Here is a 19724-nt window from a genome sequence, read left to right on the forward strand (position 1 = left end):
CTAGCATGGTGAGAACTGAAAAATATAAAAAAAGTTCAAAGAGGGAAACATCCAAGCATCTTGAAGAACAGTGTTCTTGTGTTACAGCATCATAATTGATCATGCTTTCTTGAATTTGTTAACCAAGAAGCTGAATTTTACTTTATTCTACCTAGATGTAAATTCTAGGATGAGATTCCTATCACCATTACAACCTAGTTATGAAGAGTTCGTGGCTCCAATAAACCAGATAAGCTTAAAATGGGTTCTGAGCCACTGCCCTTCTTGTATAGGCTCTATTTTCCTATCAGTCATATAGCTACAAACACACTGAGCTGTGACAAGCAAACAGTAAACCTAGCACAGTAGTGAGTACCAATAACATTGAGGCAGAGATGCATATGCACATGCTTAAAATACTCTTTGAAAAAAATAATTTGAAGACATTTAAAGGGGGAGATGAGCTTCTCTGGACACTCTCTTTGTTTTAACTACCAAGCTTTGACAATCCCTTCTCTCCTGCACAGCGAGAAGGTTCCCAAACAAACTCTTCCACCAACAAGACTCACTTCAACTTCTGAATACACATATTACAGAAACAGACCACATACCAGCAGACTCATCAAGTCGCACAACTAAAGACTTTCTGTTAGGAAAAACTTTCTAGAAGAGGAGGAAGCAAAGGAAGAATTAAAAATAGAGGCAAAAATGCATGGTATGCACCCAAGGGTCTGCTCCTGTGGCAAAGTCAAGTAATAATGGGGTTTTACACTGGACTAGGAAATGGCTTGCTATTGAAAAATAAGTGCCAAGACCTTTAACACAAACAAACGTCTGTGTGAAACTATGGATATTTATTTTGAGAATGGCAGCTCTGACTCTGATCAGATCATTTAGTTCTATTCACACGGTGACTATCATGCTAAATAATCCGGTTTAAAAATGTAGAGAAGTAACCAGGTGGATCTACACTGGAGTAAGAGAGGTCAGTTCTCAAAAACCAAGGCAGGAACCAACAAGCAATTAAAACATACAGCATAATATTCATGTTGCTATATTTAATGTTCAATCATTGTAATCTATTTTACACTAGCACTGCTGATTCTGCTTTACCTATCACACTTGTCCCTCCATCAAGAGTCCTGAAGACATTTGTAAATGATTTACAGTAGTTATATCAATGCTATCAGCAATCAATGCAATCAACAGTTCTTATAATATCAATGCTAATGTTCTCTTTGATTAGAGAATATTATGAATTCTGATCTTGTGATGCACTTCAATTACCACAGAGTAAGTGAACTGCTGTCTTTAAATACACAGATTTTGCACAGTTGGCTGTTGTACCAACATCTGCAGAAAGTTCCACGGAGAGACATATTGACATGCTCCAAATGTCACTAAAGTCTATCTGCAGTTTATTAACTACGAAAGAAAACAGGGAATGGTAGAGTTGCCTTAGGTCATGACAAACTAAGACACGAAGAGGGAGTGTTTGGAAGCCACATAACTTCAGTGGCAACAGATAATACATGAGAAACTACTCCACCTTTGCCACCAGGAAGCACCTAATACTATTAGCATATTCCTCCAAATGTGGAATAACCTTTTCTTTTGACCATGTTATCAGACATAATATGAAACCAAAAATATTAACACACACCTTTCCCCTTCAGGTTTCACACTTACAGTACTCTACTAATTCCTGTAGCTCATAATGAAGACACTTATTTTAAAGAGGCTGTCAATAAATCAGTAGTTTAGTATCCTCAGGAGAGGTAAGTGGATGACAGAACATTAGTTCTCAAAGCCTCTGTCCAGTTCATGAAGATTCCGTTTACCATAGTCACAAAACCTAGAGCAGTGTCTTGCCTTGTTTAATCTCAAATTCTACCAAGTAAGACCACTTCCCAATAAGTAATATTTTAATTTGAAACACATAAATAGCATAACCTGGTCCAAATGATTTAGATTATTCACAAGGAATTAAAAGCAAATCAGTCCCTTCTTAACGCATGGATGTTGCTACAATCTTTGTGGGTTTATATATTGCATATAATTTTACCTCCTATATTCTGCAAATGTGTAGCTTCCACAGGCACAAAAAGGTTGGTTATATACTAAGAAATAATTTAGCATGTGCAAGTATTTCAAACAGGCATCTTCTCAGTGGGCAAATACAGTAGTCAGACAGACACTGTCACTATGAGAAGTCTGCATGAACTTTCCAAGCTTCAACATATTTAATCATCTTAGCAGTGGAAATTCATGACCTATTCAAGTCTCCTGTGCCAAGTGAGTTTTGTAGCTGTAGCAATTAATGCCTTTTTCTGTAAACGCTACAAAGCAAACAAAAATAAGAAACCAGCAAAGGAACTTACACATGAAAACTTCCCATATTTTATATACTTTTTCAAATAACTCAATACATCCCATTAAAACTAAAAACAAAAATATTACTTCTACTGAAGTTATTTGTAAAAAAAAAAAAAAAAACAAAACAAAAAAACCAAACCAACAAACCCACTCTTCAATGGATCTAACCTATAGCAGAATAAATTACGCATACACAAAAAAATATAAATTATGACAATCAGATTATATGGGATGTATCATGTTTTGGTCACCATATTTAACTACTTAGAATTATGATAAGGAATAAACACTCAGTACATCACATGCACTATGACTGAATGGTTAACTCAAACACAGGAATTCTTCCATTCCCACACTACTTGTAATTCAGTTAAAAGCGTGACCATGTGAAAATTTTAATTTCCCAAACTCACTTGGCTTTTGTTTTCTCCTCAATCTACATGCTTACTGGAAAGAAAAAAACAGTAAAAGCACACAGATAATAGACATTCTAACATATTTCCATAAAATAATATTTTAATCCAAGGAGGATTAGTGTACTGAGAAAATCCATATGATGTGGATCACACAGTTAATAAGTTTGCATGTGTCTGAAATTACTGCTTTGTAACCACATAATGAGAAGACAAAAAAAAAAATGCATTTATGTCCCAGGACACACAGACACCACATCCTTTCAACCCACTGCTCTTTTGTCTCACAGCTCTGTTAAACAGTCAGCTGCTGCCAGATGCTCTGGCTAGAAATGGTCACAGATGGTCAGTTGTCCACTTAACAGATCAGAATGCTCTCCTCAAATCTCCCCTAAAATAGTATCTCAACTATATGCAGCAGATGAGAATATCTGAGCATGGTCAAGAGGCAATGTGACCTAGTTAAGACTGCAGATTAATTTTGATAATTTGGGCAAGATAAATTCTCCACACTACCCCTAGGTAAACTATCTCAACATCCTTCAAACACTAAGTATCAAGTCCTACATTACTTTTGCTGATTACATTATAGATCACATCATAAAAGAAATAAATTCTCAGTTATATATGTAAACAGAAGCACCTTCTACCTAGGGATGACCAACACGTCCGTACTAATACACATCACAAGAGCTACAGGAGGAAACAGAGTCAGGTGATGAATGGTAAGACTCCAATGGGACTCAACAAGCTCTATGCCCTCATCTTTGTGCTTAGTCCTGCATATATTTACCAGTACTCCTTAAAAATATTAACAGGATAATAACATGCACAAAGGCTACTTGCTACTACAGTGAGCAAGCAGTGCTCAATGTATAGTACGACTGTGAAAAAGGCTACAAGTAACAGAGAAATAGGCTAGAAACAGAGAAAAATCTTTGGTAATTTGTATTAATCTTTCACTGTTACTAGACCAGGCACAGATACAAAAAAGCTGAAAAAACTGTGTATTAAACTGAATATTAAAAAGACATGTAATGTACTGGCAATATTTACTAACTATAAGTTCTGTATCTTGCGATAAATAGTTGGGGGTCCTTCTTCCAACTTACACAAGATTTACAAGATCTGGTTATCTAAGTGTTGTGCAACACATATTTTGGGAGAGGATTACTCCATCAGCAGCATAACTCAAGCTTGCAAAGCTTACTGTTGGGAAAATAGATGGCCAAATATAACGTTGTTGCCTTATAGGTCTAATGAATTAAACTAACATATTATTTGACTTCGCTGTCTTCCAGAGCACAGAAATTAATATTTTATATACTCACCTAAACCACTGACAGTATACTCAAGATCACTGGCATCCAACAGAATTGGTCCATTCTCCTGTTGGCCTTCCTCCTTGTAATACAGCTTGTATCCTTGAATAGTTGCAGTGTCCTCAGAGTCCTGCTGCCACTGGACCGTAATGGTTGTACAGTTCATTGGCTCCAAACGCAGCTCAGGAGACTTTGGTGCTGGTTTTAGAGAAAAATATGTAATATTTTATATTTTAGAAACAACTAATTTTCATGCAAAAATCTGGGTGCCCATCAGTCCAAAGTTCACTCGAGACTTAAAACTTCAAATATCAAGCCAATTTGCATATTCAAAACACAGGTGCATTTCATTTATAACAGACATACATGCATCAACTCAGATCCTTTAAGTACCCATACACACTGCTAATGTGTAAGTTCCCAGTTTGCAGAAAGGTATTTTACACTGAACAACGGGGTTTAGGGTTGTCGGGGTTTTTTATTCAAATTGTACAGAACAGAAGAAAACTGTGTTATCACTGGAAACAAGTCTACAAGCTATAACATGTGAGCAGCTCACAAACATGAATTCAAGTTTCCTGCCACCATGTCAAATACATGAACATCAACATATGGAAACAATCAAAGACTGACACCAAAACAATATATCAGCTTTTCCTTCTCCTGTCACATGTAAGGTCTTTCATAAGACTGATTAGTTCCTCTTCAACTTTTGATCCTGAAACTATGTATTAACTATTATTTAAAGTGTTAATTTCTTAAATTTAAAATATTATTAATTTAATAATCAGAAGTTTCTGAACATTATGCACAGAATCATGGTTAGAAAGCTATTTTCTAGATCACCAGAAAAAGAGCATGTAATGAGAAAACATCCTTGCACTACGTGACAGAAAAAAAATTGTAGCCTTCGGAGGCAGTCTACAATTGACCCCGTCTCTAAGCTGCTGGTAACGTTAGGAATTACCTTTCACACTTGTAGCTTTGGGAGTCCGGTGGGAAGTCCACAAAGATGCCTCTCCCCAGCCAATCCTTGTTGCAGCAGTGATACGAACCAAGTACACACTGTCAGGCCTCAGGCCCTCAAGGAGATACTCATCTGAAGTCCCTGGAAGCTCCAAGACTTGGATTTTGGTCTCTGTGCTGAGGCGGAAGGACAGACGGTACAGGACCACCTGACCTCTCCTGTATTTTGCAGGAATTGGCAGCCAAGAGATGAGAATATCTGTAGGACTCCTGCTTGTCAAACTAATTTCAGGAGCTCTCAAGGGAACTAAAAAGCAAAAGATAAAGCTTTTGAGTTTAGGGAAAAGAGATGGGAAATTCTCATGTCACACCTTAGCCTATGATGAGGTGCCAGTAACGTAAGAGTAAATAACGCAGTATGTTTTGTAGATTCTTGTTTATTTTAAGGATAAATTGACACTGCTCATACTTCTCACCTTCTGCATGCAGTAATGCCTTAGCAAGCTCCTTTCTGTAAGGCCCTCAACACTTTCTTCTCTTATTGCTGCCAGCAGTAATCAAAGGCAATCACCACCTTACTGTTCTGACAAACTGACTGTCAAGGTTAGATGCAGCAGCTTAAACTAAGAGTCTAGACAACAACCTATACTGTTGAAGACTCAGTGCATGTTTTCTTCCGCCAACCACGTAATGAGGTTAGTGACTCCTGGCAAAGAGACAGGCAGACAACTGGAACTGGCAATGTTCCATGCTGCCAAAGCTTAACCCTGTCCGAATTTATTAATCAGTTCTAATGAACTATACTAAACAGTTTGTTGTTGCCATGATGTTCAGATTAGTTAAATCACTGCATAGAAATAAGTCAGTAGGGTCTTTTATGAAATTCTGATTCTACTAACAAGCACACAGACAAAAAACACAAACAAAAAAACATTAATTTTTTTGACATGGCAAATATTTATTCCAATTTTTCCTCCAAAATTTGGAAAAGATGCAGTGGGTGTGCAGTTTGATTCACGTTTCAGATGCCCAAGAGTCACAGACACTAAATCCTAGACTACCACCAAATTCTCAGGTAAGTTCTTGAAGATCTAGAATAGTTACATGATTTAATGAAATAACTTTCAACGTAGAAAAAGACACATTGTAATATGCAATGTTGCCCTGTCAGAATGTTATTTTATTCTCTTTCCCTTCATTAGTTGGCTCAGTCTCCGGAAGTCTCACTGATGTCAAGGCAAATTTTGGATCCTCAAGAGCTGTTAGCACTGGATTGAACGTTTCTATTCAGTGCAAATAAAAACGTTCACCTAAATCAGTAGTATATGTCTTACCATCTTCAAGGGTGTGCTGAGTCACATGATCTGACATCTGACTGGCTCCCAGAGGCATATAAGCTACAATATAGAAAGTGTAGTTGCTGGCTGGTTCCAAATCATCAATAATGTAATGGGTTGTATCATTTCCAATGACCACTTGGTACTCTTCATTATTTAAACCTGGTATAAAACAAGAGTTAGACAAACAAAAATTCCTGATAAACCCTAAACATTGTGTCTTGGCTTTAAAATCATACAAAATTGTTTCATGTTCTTCCCCAGCCCATCTATTTTTTCAGTTCTACTAAGCAAAAGCTCTTTTATGCACAGGAGTAACTGTGTCTTGCTGTGGTGTAGATTATGGTGTTTCAGGATTTTCCTGAATAAGGGATGCTGAATGCAATTCTAAACCCTATTTAGAATTAGTCACAACAAACGTTGCCCAATGTACAGTAACACAACAGACGAGCTCTAATAGCCTTATCATTTATACCAAGCTTCTAAATCTATTTGTTTAGAGTCAGGGAGGTTTTTTTCAAAACCTATTTAGAGAGCCATTCTATAGCAGACTGCAAGGAATGCAAGGACTCCACTCCATCAAAAACAAAACAAACACCCCCCCAGAAAAGAAACAAACAGGAAGAATTTATTCAGCAAAAGGATCTCATTTTAGCCCTGTGAATTCTATTATATTTGACTGACACATTTTTTTCTTTAATTTGGAGAAACGCCAAGAAAGACCAGAACGAGCTTCGAAAATGTTTGGCTCCTTAGTGAGTTGTTAAAAAAGAAAATTTCTTAGCAATCACATTAAAATATGCATAGCAACGCATGCAGTAGTCCTCGTCTTTGTTGGGCTTTATTCCTATAGAGGAAGGCTATAAAGTGGAATAGGTGTGGTGAAAGCTGCTGTGTTAACTAACAATTCGCACCAAGTGCATGTCAACTTAATCAAAACTTTGTGAGAGCCAGCTCCTCCTCTTCACAACTGAATTTATGAACAAAACGAAAGGCAAATTCCACCATTAAGTTTTCCCACATTTATGAATTAACTTGATAGCATTTTAATTAGACAAGATTACGAGCATCTTACAACAGACTAGTTAATGGCTTGTTAATTAGGAATTGCAAGGCACGATTTCTGACCTACTAAACAAGATCCTTGAGCTCAAATTAAAAGGACTTGTTCTCTCATTGAATGGATTGCTAGGCCTCATGCAGAGGCCCTAATGAAACAGCCATAATAGAGAACAAGGCTTGCCTTCCACCACAATCAGTGTTCCCTTTGTGCCTTTTCTAAATCACTAACAAGGAATTAACACACTCCAACATGCACGCTCATCAGACCCTTATTCCTCTTGCTACTATGACCCTGATTTGAATGTAAAATATTCTGCTTAAAGAAACAAAAAACAAAAACACAAAAAAACACCTGTTAGTTTCTTCAACTAACTTGATTAAAACACTAACTTTTTTTTTTCTTAATAGGGAAAAGGACCTGAATCTGTTTTTACACTGAAACATCAGAATACTCAAGTTGTGAAATTAAACAATGAGTGATGGTATCTTTTGTATTCAAACACCTACCACATTGTGAAGTCTACAGAAAAAACTCTACAAAATAGTGTACTATACAATTGCCCTTTCTGTTTAAAGTTTATGGAATCATAAGCATCAGTACAACTTAGGAGACAGCAAGCACTGCTTTTCATTTGCAATAAAATGTTCTTCACTCACACTGACAAATGTGGTTCCTAACTAAAACAAGAGAGCAATATATGAACACAGATGTACAAAGGAAAAAGTTACACATGAGAAACTTTAAGCAAGTAAGATATACTCTACTTCAGTCAGATACATCTGAGATCATTTTTAATTTTCACTAGGGTCTGAAACAGGGTATAAAGGAGGACTGGGGAAAGACAGGCTGAAAGGAATAATGAAAGTAATCCATTCATACAAACTATTTATATTAATACATAACAATCCAGAATTCTTAGAGAGTAAATAAGGTGTTGACAATGTCAACAGTCTATGTTAGCACCTCTGTGGCCTGGCATGGTCTGAATGTCATCAAAAGTTTTTCCTTAATATTTAATTTGCATTTCTTTAAATATAGTTGCTTCTAAATTTATATGAAAGAGATAGCTGATGTGATACTTTATCACAATGGCATTTTCTAGGTTTTTAATAATGCCTTTGATATGTGGGCAACATCCTGAGAAAGGTTTACAGACTATCACTTAGAAAGCAATTATTTTAACAGAAGTGCAGTCTGCTAGCCTTTGAAGGTCAACATTTTTTCTACAAAATGAGACAAAAGTGGTTTTATGTCCTGATGCAGATCTACACAATCATGTTACCAAAGAAAAACTACATGCAGATCACCCACATTTTGATTCCCACCACTATAATTACTTCGCTTAGCACAGTCCTCTCCAATCTCCTGTGTAGATTTCTTTACTAATGCAAGAAGATGCACAACAGCATTATATTAAAGTAAATATCACAAGACAGTCTGGAAACATAAAAAAATGAGTATGTGAAAAAGCAAGTTCAAATAAATCAGAGTTTTTTGGTTTGTTGGTTCCTTCTGTTTGGAGTTTGTTTTCGTTTTTAAACCAAGACAAAGCTACTATCTCATTTCACAAGACATAACCTTTGGATAAGCAAGCAAACAAAGCAGGGATTACAAAACAATTTTGCATAAAACACATTTTAGAAGATATGTCCTTTCACTATTGTGGCAAGACTATTTCCTGCACACATACACACTTCCTTAAGGACAGTTTTCTCTGAAGTTACCTGGTCTCTGCTCATCTTATTGGCATCAGAAATACAATTACCCAGACAACTTATTTAGTGTGACTTTATTCATATTAGCTTTAAGAGCTGTTTGTGAGCACAATACCTCAGTGACTGAAAGTGTATGGGGTAGTTTCCCGCAACTCTTGTCCTCATTATCTTTTAAAACTCTTTCCTTCCTTCAGACAAAATTCTCTTGTGTCCCAAAATATCCCACTTGCAAAAGCAAAGGCAGCTATTCCTGCATTAGTATTAGAGTAATTAAGTTGTCCTTCCTGTTCTCTGCTTAGCAGATGGCAGAATGGTATTCCACACAGAGCTGAGCATCTGCAGTCCCGTCCTTGAATAAACCACTTACTGAATAGAAGTGGAAAAAGAAATCACTCCTAGAAAACAGAGCTGCATCACAGCTTAGTTTAAGCCATGCACCTAACAAATCTTCAAGTCATTTGGCAATCACTTCTGATTATGCAAAATACCTCTTTTCTACCACCTTCAAGACTACCTTAACTTGAAGCAATTACATAATACCATGGGATTTTAAAATGTCTACTCACTCATTTTTATTCTGGTTATCCATTCCCTTTTATGTAGGAATTTATATATCATTTTAGAGACTAGGATAAACTGTTAATGGCTATTTCAGCATATTTTAGAGTTTGAGTATACCTTTCTCATTATGAAAGACCAACAGGTGAAAGGAGAACACATTTTACCATTCAGCCAATACTCATTTAAAAGAAAATATAGTTAAGCCAATAAAGTATCAATTATTCTATTCCAAAATATATAAAAAACAGTCAAGTCACAAGAATCTGGGGACCTAGGAAAAAGTACTGTCTCTGGTGAAAAGGACAACTCTGTAAGACTCCAGGATCCTGTTGTATGCTCTGTCCTTCCCTGCAAAGCACACACAGAGACAAGAGGAAGCAGAAGCTCCTGCTGGGGGACAGACGGAAACCCAGACAGCAGTATGGAGGGCCCAGGTTTTAAAGCCCATTCCTAACTTCAAATTCTGCTTACCGGAACAATCAGACAAGGGCGAGCGGGAAGAACACTCAGTCCCACAAAAGAGATGATGTGTTGCTTTTCCCAAGCATGCCTGTTGATATATGCTGGTATGCTCTGATGCAGCCCTGGTTATGAACCATTCAAATTTGACAGTCTTTGAAAGGACATTCAAGTTCTTACCACATACAAGTAGTTAAATAGTATTTAAATCAAACTGCTTACCTTCTGCTTTCATGTAATGCACGGAGTATGCAATTACTTTGTCTGAATTATACAGTGGCCTCTCCCATGCTAGCAGGATTGCTGAGCTTGACATCGTTTCAGCGTGGACATTGTAAGGTGCACTGGGTCTGTCTTCTGACATAACTACAGTAAGCCTGGCCCTGGAGAGAATAGAGCCCTGGCTATTCTCAGCCATGCACTGATAAATGGCATCGTCTTCAGGAATGATCTGGTTAATCACCAATTTACTGAATCCAAAAGGAAGAAAAAGGGGGAAAAAAAGCTCACATCTTGGATAAACTTAGAGCTAAGTAATGTAGCAAGTTATGTTTACCTCTGCTTCACGAGTTTAGTATAATTGACTTGTGTCACAAACTCTTCTAGGAGAAATGGATGTGCAGCTGTGAAATTTAGCAACTTGAAGTGCTCCTCAAAACATGTCATGTTTAATGTTTATGCCTGCAAAGCCAGGCACAGTGAAAACAAACCCATAAATCTATTCCCCACCTGGAAAAAGCAGAATCATAGTGTTGTCATTTCTTAGCCAACTCTTTAATATGAGCTGCTCACTCCACAGAAGTAGTGAAAATGGAGCCTCAAAAAAACAAGCAAGATTCTGGTCTCTGCTATACTAGTGTAAATCTAGAGCAACTCTGTGGTGAAAACTCTTCAGTTTCCTACAGGTAAGGCAGCGATCAAAAAAGCTTTGCTGAGGATTCTAGGTATTGATTAATCTGCATTCCTTCTGCCAAGTAAATGTCCATAACTATGTTTAATGTTAAATTCCATATTTACTTGAGTTATAACTTCCTTGGCTATATTTAGTTACTGGAATTTCATCCTTTGGTAGCACATCACTAGCACAGCTCTCATAAAGCAATCGTAATCTTACCTGTTGTACATTTTTATTCTACCATTGGAGTGTATTCTCCTTCCATTTTTTAACCATGAAATTTTGGGAGCAGGATTTCCTTCTGCCTGACAAGCAAAACGAGCAGTACCAGCTCTAGGCCTTGTTAAACTTTCCGGCCATTCCACAAATGAAGGTGGGGCTACAAAAGAAAGAAGGGGGGAAAAAAAAAAATATCAAGCCCCCACAAATGCAAGGACAGTCAGAGTAATAATGAATTTTCCACACACAAACCCCTCTCCTCAAGCCACTCAAATACACATATACCCATGCAGAAAGCACATTCCACATAAACAAAGCACATGTGTTTAAAGATACAGACTGTCTGCACAGATAGCAACATTTCTACACCTTTTTGTTCATGCATTTATGAATACAAACAAATCAAACTCCAGCCCATGACATACTGCTCACAAAGCATACATATACATTACATACTTTGTTATGGGATTCTTTTCTGTGTTGAAAGCCTGTGTTCCCAGAGCAAACATTGCACCTGGGTATCTTCAAGTGCAAATGAACTGCTAGTTTGTAACTCAAATGTTGACTATCTGACACTTCTCATCTAAGTCAACAGACAGAAGAAGGCAGCCACAGTTCTGTGATCTGTTTCATCTCTACAGTCTCCCTATAGCCCTCAGTGCCCTGTGTTTGAGATATGAATTCAGCCCAATACATAGCATAGCTCAAAACAGACACAAGATATTAAAACACACTGAGAAGTCAAAGCAGGCTCACCCAGCACAGTGAGAGTTGCCATTGCTACTGTGAAGTTTCGTGTGCCTGGAATAGTGGCTCGACAGACATACACGCCTCCATGCTGCACCTTTACGTCAGAGATCATGAGGTTCCCATTTCCAAGGACACGGGTATTGAAGACATCAATGGACTTATGGTCTATTTGAGAGAGCAGAAGTGTGGTTACGAAGCTGTTCAATATATCTAAATAACTTATCTAAATAGAGTTGCCTAGGCAGTAATGGCATAGATTAGAGTTTAAAAGTCAAAAGAAACAAAGGAAAATTACAGATGAGTTTTCAGAGGTTTCCATTTTGCATTTGCGTCATTCTTCACTCTAGTTATTTGACCATTCAGATGGCTGGGTCTCACCACTTGCTAAGTGGTTTATATCTGAAATTCACTATCACAACTAAAAAAACTTAAAACTAATGTCATTTTCCCAGTTAGTCTCCCCAATTGCCTTGCACTATGATTCAGTTCATCACAACCAACATCATTACAGAGATCATCTATCTCCTTCTGAATTATGCTGGGCATAAAATTAGTCTATTTGATTACCATATATTTTCTTCTACTGTCACAGCAAATGCTCTATGACCTTTTTTTTACTTGTTTGTCTATATGCGCCACTGAATCAACCCGGAAAGATGTGTTTATTTCTCCCACTTTTAGAAATAAAAATGTAGGAAAACTTTAAATTATTTGCTTCTACAGATACAGTCCTGACTTTCACATTTAGGTACATGTCAGAATAAAAACGGAGGCAGTTTTCACAGAAAAATGTGATGCACTGACGAACGTTGTTATTCTTATTGCATTCCCTCTCTTCTCCCCTTCCAGGCAGACTACTCAGGGTTTGACTATACTTATCCATAGTTCAAATGGCCCAGTAACACAAGGTCCAAATCACATTCACACAGTGCTTCTAAGAAGAGGAGGAAGAGAAATATTAACAGGACTGCTTTATAGGATGCAACCACTCCAACCTGCCATTGATTCTACTGCAAGTCACAAATCACTGGGGGCCACCACCCTACCCATCCCTTTGCCCACACTGCACTGGTGGCAGTGCAGGATTGACAGCAGAAGTGGGGAGTCCAACTCAGGGCTTAACAGCAGTATGGAAGTACGCAACCAAAAGCATTTCACTTATCCTACCATAACCTACTCGTTATTATGGACTACAAGAAGCCTCAGACCAGTAACTTAATTGCTGAAATCCTTTCTTTCCAGTTTCACTTCCTCTCCACAGACTGAAGGTCATATGCTGTAATTTTAAGACCTACCTAACCGGCTCCATGAAATGATTGGCTTCGGATTCCCTGTGGCTACACACTCCAGTATGACCGTTTGATGAAGAGATGCCGTAATGTTTTGAGGACCAGCTATTATAGATGGCTTGTAAAAAGGCTTCAAGTCTGAGGCTTTGGAGGGGAATAAAATTTAAAAAAATAAAATCAAAGAAAGTAAGAACAATTAAAAAAACCCTCAAATTAAATATGCAATAAAACATGACTTTTTTTAAAGGATGCTTAAAGTTACACCAAAGCCTTATTTCAGTAATTGTGGAACCTTACACAGAACAGTATTTTAGCTGCAAGATAGAATCAAGCAAAATTATTATTTGGGCAAGTGGTTCAGATGACAGCAACAGCTCTTCAATGCATGTGTTTTTGCTATAATGTAAAAAAATACTATAATGCCATTAAAAAAATCTGACATGGTGAGTACCTGGAATAACACTCAGGACTGCCTCAGTGCTTTTACGTCTACTGACTACTGTTGTGGCAACACATCGATAATTCCCAGCATCCTTCTGTTCAACGCCATAGATTTGAAGAACTCCTGTAGGTAGAGCAGTTATCCTGCCACAGAAACGACAAAAAGAAATGTAGATAAGCGTTCAGCCAGTGAATGCCATCATGGAATAAGACTACTTGATTTACAAACAGCCATCGCTACACTGACCTGGGAGCATCAGGCTGGTGACTCAAAAACATTCTCCATACATGACTCACCTCCCTGTATTTCTGAACTACAGGCAAGATTCCCACCAGTACCATGATGAAAGCAGAGGAATTTACTTTCAACAAGCAGATCTTTCTCACCCTCAAGAGCAACCATTCCAACCTTTTTTAGCCAGTTACTACATTCATACTATTCAGGTTGGCTGATTTTTGGCAACAGTTTCTGATATACTGGCGTAACAGGTATACAGTTCCCAGAAACCCACCTATGCTTTCAATTTTTATGTTTGTCTTCCCACCTTCCTTTGCATGCTAGGTATCTTAGACATGTACAACAAAAGTTACATGTCGAGAAGGATGGGAGTAGGTTCAGTGAATAAAAGCTGAACAGGAAAGGAATCTAGCAGGGAACAGGCTGTATGCTTCGAGTTAATTCAAGAGAAGTCCCCCTGTGCAGAATTTCCCTAGCATGAAGTGATTTTATTCAATTTACTGTACATATAATTCTTTATTGGTCCTCTAAAGAAAAACAGATTCAGCATCAATTCTTCTGCAAAAGCAATCCCACTAGTTCAAACCATCCCCCACAGCCCACAACCACCTATTTTGTATCCCATAACAATTCCCATTCCTGAGGATGGCTCGCACACAAAATCCACCAACAATTCATAGGTCAATGATTACTGTGTAGACAATAGCAGGTGATTCTGGTCTGCACTCATAACATCTATTTAAAATTCATTAACAAAATACCTATTACTAGCTATTTTAATACTTGACATACTATATACACATGGAACCTTTTTTTATGTAATAGCATTGCAATTATTCAGATTTTCTTCTTTTAACAGGCTCAAAATTATCAGAGAAAATATATGAGACTCTAAAATGCACAACTCTACATACCTGTCCATGATTAAAGGTAAAGTTGTTCGATTCACTTCCCATGTCACAGTGGCAGGAGGGTTTGCTGTTATTTTACAGGCAAAACGAGCTACTCCACCTTCTTGGACCTCAGTTGAAAGTGGCTGGACTTCAAATGCAGAAAGGGCTAAAAATAAAAGAACACTGAATTTAAAGGACTAAATCAAGGAAAAGTTCCTGGCTAAACCAAACTCCAGATCATAGATCATCTTGCTGAAATACCCAGAAATACTTCAAATAGCCATCTTTTCTACATGCAAAGACAGAGAGGACTAATTACCTTGTCAGCTTTGCTTGATAGTGTGGTTTTATTGGTTGAACGTTTACTTAAAATAACTTTGCTTTAACCTAATTTGGTAAAAAAATGTTTCTATGAAAATTACACCCAAATAGAATTAAGTATACAAATTAACTGGCATGCAGTTGGAAATGAAGTTCATGTCTATTCAGCTAGTTTGGGACTGGCCCCACTACACTTCAAAAAAAAAAAATCTGATTGCAATAGAAAATTTCCAAAACAGTCGGTTCCTGACAGTCATAGGTTAGTCCTTTAATAATACTCACTTTAGTAAAAGCATCTGCAGAGTTGTACAAGTTTATGTTTGGTAAGAAAAAGAAATCAGAACCAAAAAAGATCTCAAAAGAAGTTTAATCATGTAAGAACACTTTCATCCCAACAGTCTGAGCAGTCACCAAGTGGTTGCCTGATCCACAGAACAATATAATTTTGACCATTTACAACTTGAGGAGTTCACAAAATTGAGCCAACTTAAGTGGCAGGTCAATAAATGCCTTCCATCCAACAGGCACCTAAGAAATTGATCAGTAGTTGGATTTCTTTGCTCAGAAAATAGAAGTCAAAGGGAAAGGAATACAAAACCCTCTAATTAATTGCTTATTTACTGCTACTTACAGTGTAATTAACAGAAATAACTGTTGAGAGGCAACTCCTTTTAGGTAACTCGCAACACATAATTTCACATACATTTCCACCACTGTAACTGCAGAGGGAACAATCTCTGCATAAACTCAATGGTACTGATTTGTTTTTAAGAAAATCACAGATTTCAAATAAATTTCTACTCTTGTATAAATTATACAGAAACATGATTTCAATAGATACACCAATATTATTAAGTTACCCATCTCTTAACATTCAAGTTTTATCTTGAAAGAATTCCTCTATTTTACTTGTTTATTAATTGAAATGGTTTTTCATCCTATATACTCTAACATGTTCTCAATAATGTCCTTCTGCATAGGGGACACATACAGTACTGACGCACACCAAGCATTCTAACAAATGCTCCTCTATCCTGTCATTTTAATACTACTGCTTATCATCAATAGATTAATACTGGCATGTGAAGGAAATGTGACATCACCTGGTTGCTTTCCCCGCCACGCACAAATGACCTCCTAACATGGGCCTAACTACATGAGTTAAAGATTCCTATGACTAGCATATCTATTTAATTTCCCAGGTCAGAATAAATCCTTTTTTTAGCACTGCATTCCTGTAGCACCATCAGCACTGCTGGAATGAGCGTCCCTAATCATATCAGCAGAGCACAAGTGTTGCAGCTTTGTGAACAGACCTCCCAAAGATTTTGATTAACAGGACAACCAAACTGCCTTGTACAGCAAAATCACCTGAACGCAGTTGCAGCCACATGATGCAAACACAGTGGCTGTTGGAAACGAGCTCTGGCACCTCAAATGTGATTCAGACTCCCAGTACGCAAGCACAGATGCTCCTGGTATCCATTTTTTAGACCAGTCCCGTGCTCTTGGCAGCAGGTCCTCACAGCCTCAGCACACTCTGCAGTCTTGTACCCTATCCACCTTCACCGCAGACAGAACTAGCCTCTCTCACCAGTAGAATTTGAACCATTTGCCTGTGTTCCACTTTTTGTTCGTTCTTTCACGTTTGAACAGCACCAGGTTCAAGAACCAACAAAAAAAAAAACCCCACAACTTGTATAAAGATGTTACAACAGAAGTCTTACATTTAAAGTCTCTCGGGAGGAAACATGAAAACAGTTCTCTCCTTAAACAGATTTTCTTTTGAATGCTAAGGAATCATCAGAAGAAAAAGACGACTTAAATAGTTCTTTGCCTACCTACAGAAGTTCAGCTTCACAGAACAGAGTCTCAGTGTAAGTCAAATAACCTGCACATACACCAGGTTGTTCCCATAACTCTAAACTTCCTAGATTCACTTTCTGCTGAAATTGATGCAGTTTGACTCTCCTGTAGTTTTCCACCACAGAAGAGAAAGGAGGGGGAAGAAAAAACCAAACCAAAACAAAAAGCATTCAGGCTTGTCTGTCTTCCACTCTTCTTTCCTCATTCTAATTCGTCTCTACACAGACAACGTGTTAACCTGGAGTCAGAGTATTTCCCTCTAGCACTGTTCTTAACAGATTTTGTAACAGAAAACGTACTGCTTTGTATTCTTCCTTTATTTACTGTAAGTATGATGTAGAAAAACAGGCAATTCTGCTTGGCTTTCAAAATAAAATCTCTAGAAATGTAATAAAGGCATAGATAATAAGAACACCACAAATTAACATGAGTTTTAGAGACACCATGTAGCACAGCTGCACCACACAGCCAGTAGCATAAGAAAGGACCATTTTAAGAAGGCAGAAAGGTAATGATAGTCTTATCAAAGAAAAGATACACCTTTAAAAGATGCATCCTTTCTCTATAGGACCATTGTATCTTTTCTCCATCGGAAGTATAAAATCACACTCAGAATTTTCTTATATTGGTATGATTATTTAAATAGTGAGGCAACAGAAACAATATTTGGTCTTCATTTATGTATTTAAAAAGAATTATTTATTTCCATGCATCTGGTATGTTACAGCTGAAGACTGAGGACAGGAAGTGAGATTCTCAAGAACTACAAAAGAAACTGAAGAAAATTAGTATTTCACAGAACACAAAATGTCAACATAATAGCAAGCATGACCAGATTCAGCTATACTATTTAGAAAATCCAATGCAAGTTGTTAATTGAAGCTGATATTTAAAATAAAATTTTTCCACCTGAGCAGGAACAACATATTTCCTCAGAAAATTAAACTTTAAAGATAGCAAAAGTTAGAACTATGGAGAACTGCATAAAATCTTCAGAAAAACTCAATGTCACAAAATGTGGTTTTAGAAATAAAAAATCCCCACTTACCCCTCCTCTAAATTTATACATTGTTCATCAGTTTAGCTCAGTATTTGCTCCTTCTGTATCTTGTTTCTTTATGCAAATCTCTGGTTTCTTCTTAATTCTGACTTTATTTGTTCCAGTAAAATCTGTTTTTACAAGTCTGTTGCTGTCTCATGAAACCTGACCTCTTTGTAACAGGCTTGTTTTCATGACAAGCACTGATACCAACTCAGAACCCCAAGAACAAGCCATTAAAGCAGTGCTGTTAAAAGGCCAGAGCTCTATAAAATGGATAAGAAACAAAGTCTCAAGAGACATATGCTGTTCCCCAAAACAACCCTGCAAAATGCAGTAAATGTAAGTACCTTTTTATTTGAGTTTTCCCCCTCTTCTCCAGTCTATTTAATCATTTTGTTCCCAGATTTATAGTCAAAAAAAAACAATTAATATCACTCCAAGAAGCTGATGCTACCACCATTTTTAACTTGCAAGATACTACTTAGAGAAGAAGACAACAATAGCTAGAAACTGTATTTACTTTTATAAATTTCTACAATTTATGTGATGGGAACATGTGTTTGTATAGTTACTTTTGAGTATGAAAGTCTTTGATGGTATAAAACACACAGTTCTGTCTAATAAAAGAAAATCAGAAAAGCAGAAAGAAATCAGTGTTCAGTTGTGGTATTAGTTCCCTCATTTACCACTGAGGCAAATATCCACAGGTTCAAAAAACAAATGATTACTTGCTGTCACACACTGATTAAATATTAGAGAAACATTGCTGGTGTCTCCTGCACCATACACAGATTGAATACTACTCTGCATGCAAAAAAAAATTTTGTGTACCTAAACGGGTTTGCACAGATTTAACTATTAGGATATGAAAAAGTAACTTAAGATGCTCATCCCTCATGCTTTTTTTTTGTTTGTTTAAATACAGCAGCAGTCCTTCAATCACTTTAATTAAAAAAAAAACAAAAAAAAAAAGATAAAAAGAGAGAGAGAAAAAAGAGACATACCACACCCTCACTTCGTTCACTCCTGAAATTAAATCCTGAAGCTCATTCAAACACAAGTTGAGGTGACTTGTTCACCTACATGCTGCACCTTCTACTCACACGCTTGTGTCAATAAAAGATTTTCTGAATGAGCTTTCTTAAGAGGCAAAAGAAACTCCAACAGCCTACATGTTTATTATTGCTAAAGCTTGCTGGTTTCATCACAGCTAACACTAGCCCAAAATTGGACTGCAACTGTATAATAAAGAAACTGAAAGAATGGAAGATAAAATCTCTGAACTGTGTCCTTGCAGGACTGAGGCTTGAAACAGATTCTGCCATGCCTTCTGGCTATGCAGACACATATTTTGAAATACTTTGCTACTCAAATGGCACACACTGGCCTGCATCTGGATTGGGAATAACCTTTACATGAGTACTGACAGATCCAGACACTCAGCAAGACTATAGACACATATCTGTTCTCCCCAATTCTGATGGGGCAGTTGGAGTACTCAGCACTGGAGCTGTTGTCAAGAGATCTAATTGGTGAGTTTCCCAGGAGATGCTAGTAAAAATTAAGTATTGTGGAACTC

The 19724-nt window shown here is 37.2% G+C and overlaps 1 protein-coding gene across 1 annotated transcript in view; it reads right to left on the reverse strand.

Moving 5' to 3' along the window:
* PRTG (protogenin) overlaps positions 1-19724 on the reverse strand; it is an 81671-nt gene that overhangs the window by 33380 nt on the left and 28567 nt on the right. Inside the window, 9 exon segments of the mRNA XM_042803810.1 lie at positions 4100-4288; positions 5058-5363; positions 6391-6555; positions 10414-10661; positions 11306-11465; positions 12062-12220; positions 13351-13488; positions 13796-13929; positions 14938-15082. Of these exon segments, the coding sequence (XP_042659744.1) occupies positions 4100-4288; positions 5058-5363; positions 6391-6555; positions 10414-10661; positions 11306-11465; positions 12062-12220; positions 13351-13488; positions 13796-13929; positions 14938-15082 (1644 nt within the window).

Source organism: Tyto alba, unplaced genomic scaffold (assembly GCF_018691265.1).
Source record: "Tyto alba isolate M040663 unplaced genomic scaffold, T.alba_DEE_v4.0 Super-Scaffold_41, whole genome shotgun sequence".
Classification (NCBI taxonomy): Eukaryota; Metazoa; Chordata; class Aves; order Strigiformes; family Tytonidae; genus Tyto; species Tyto alba.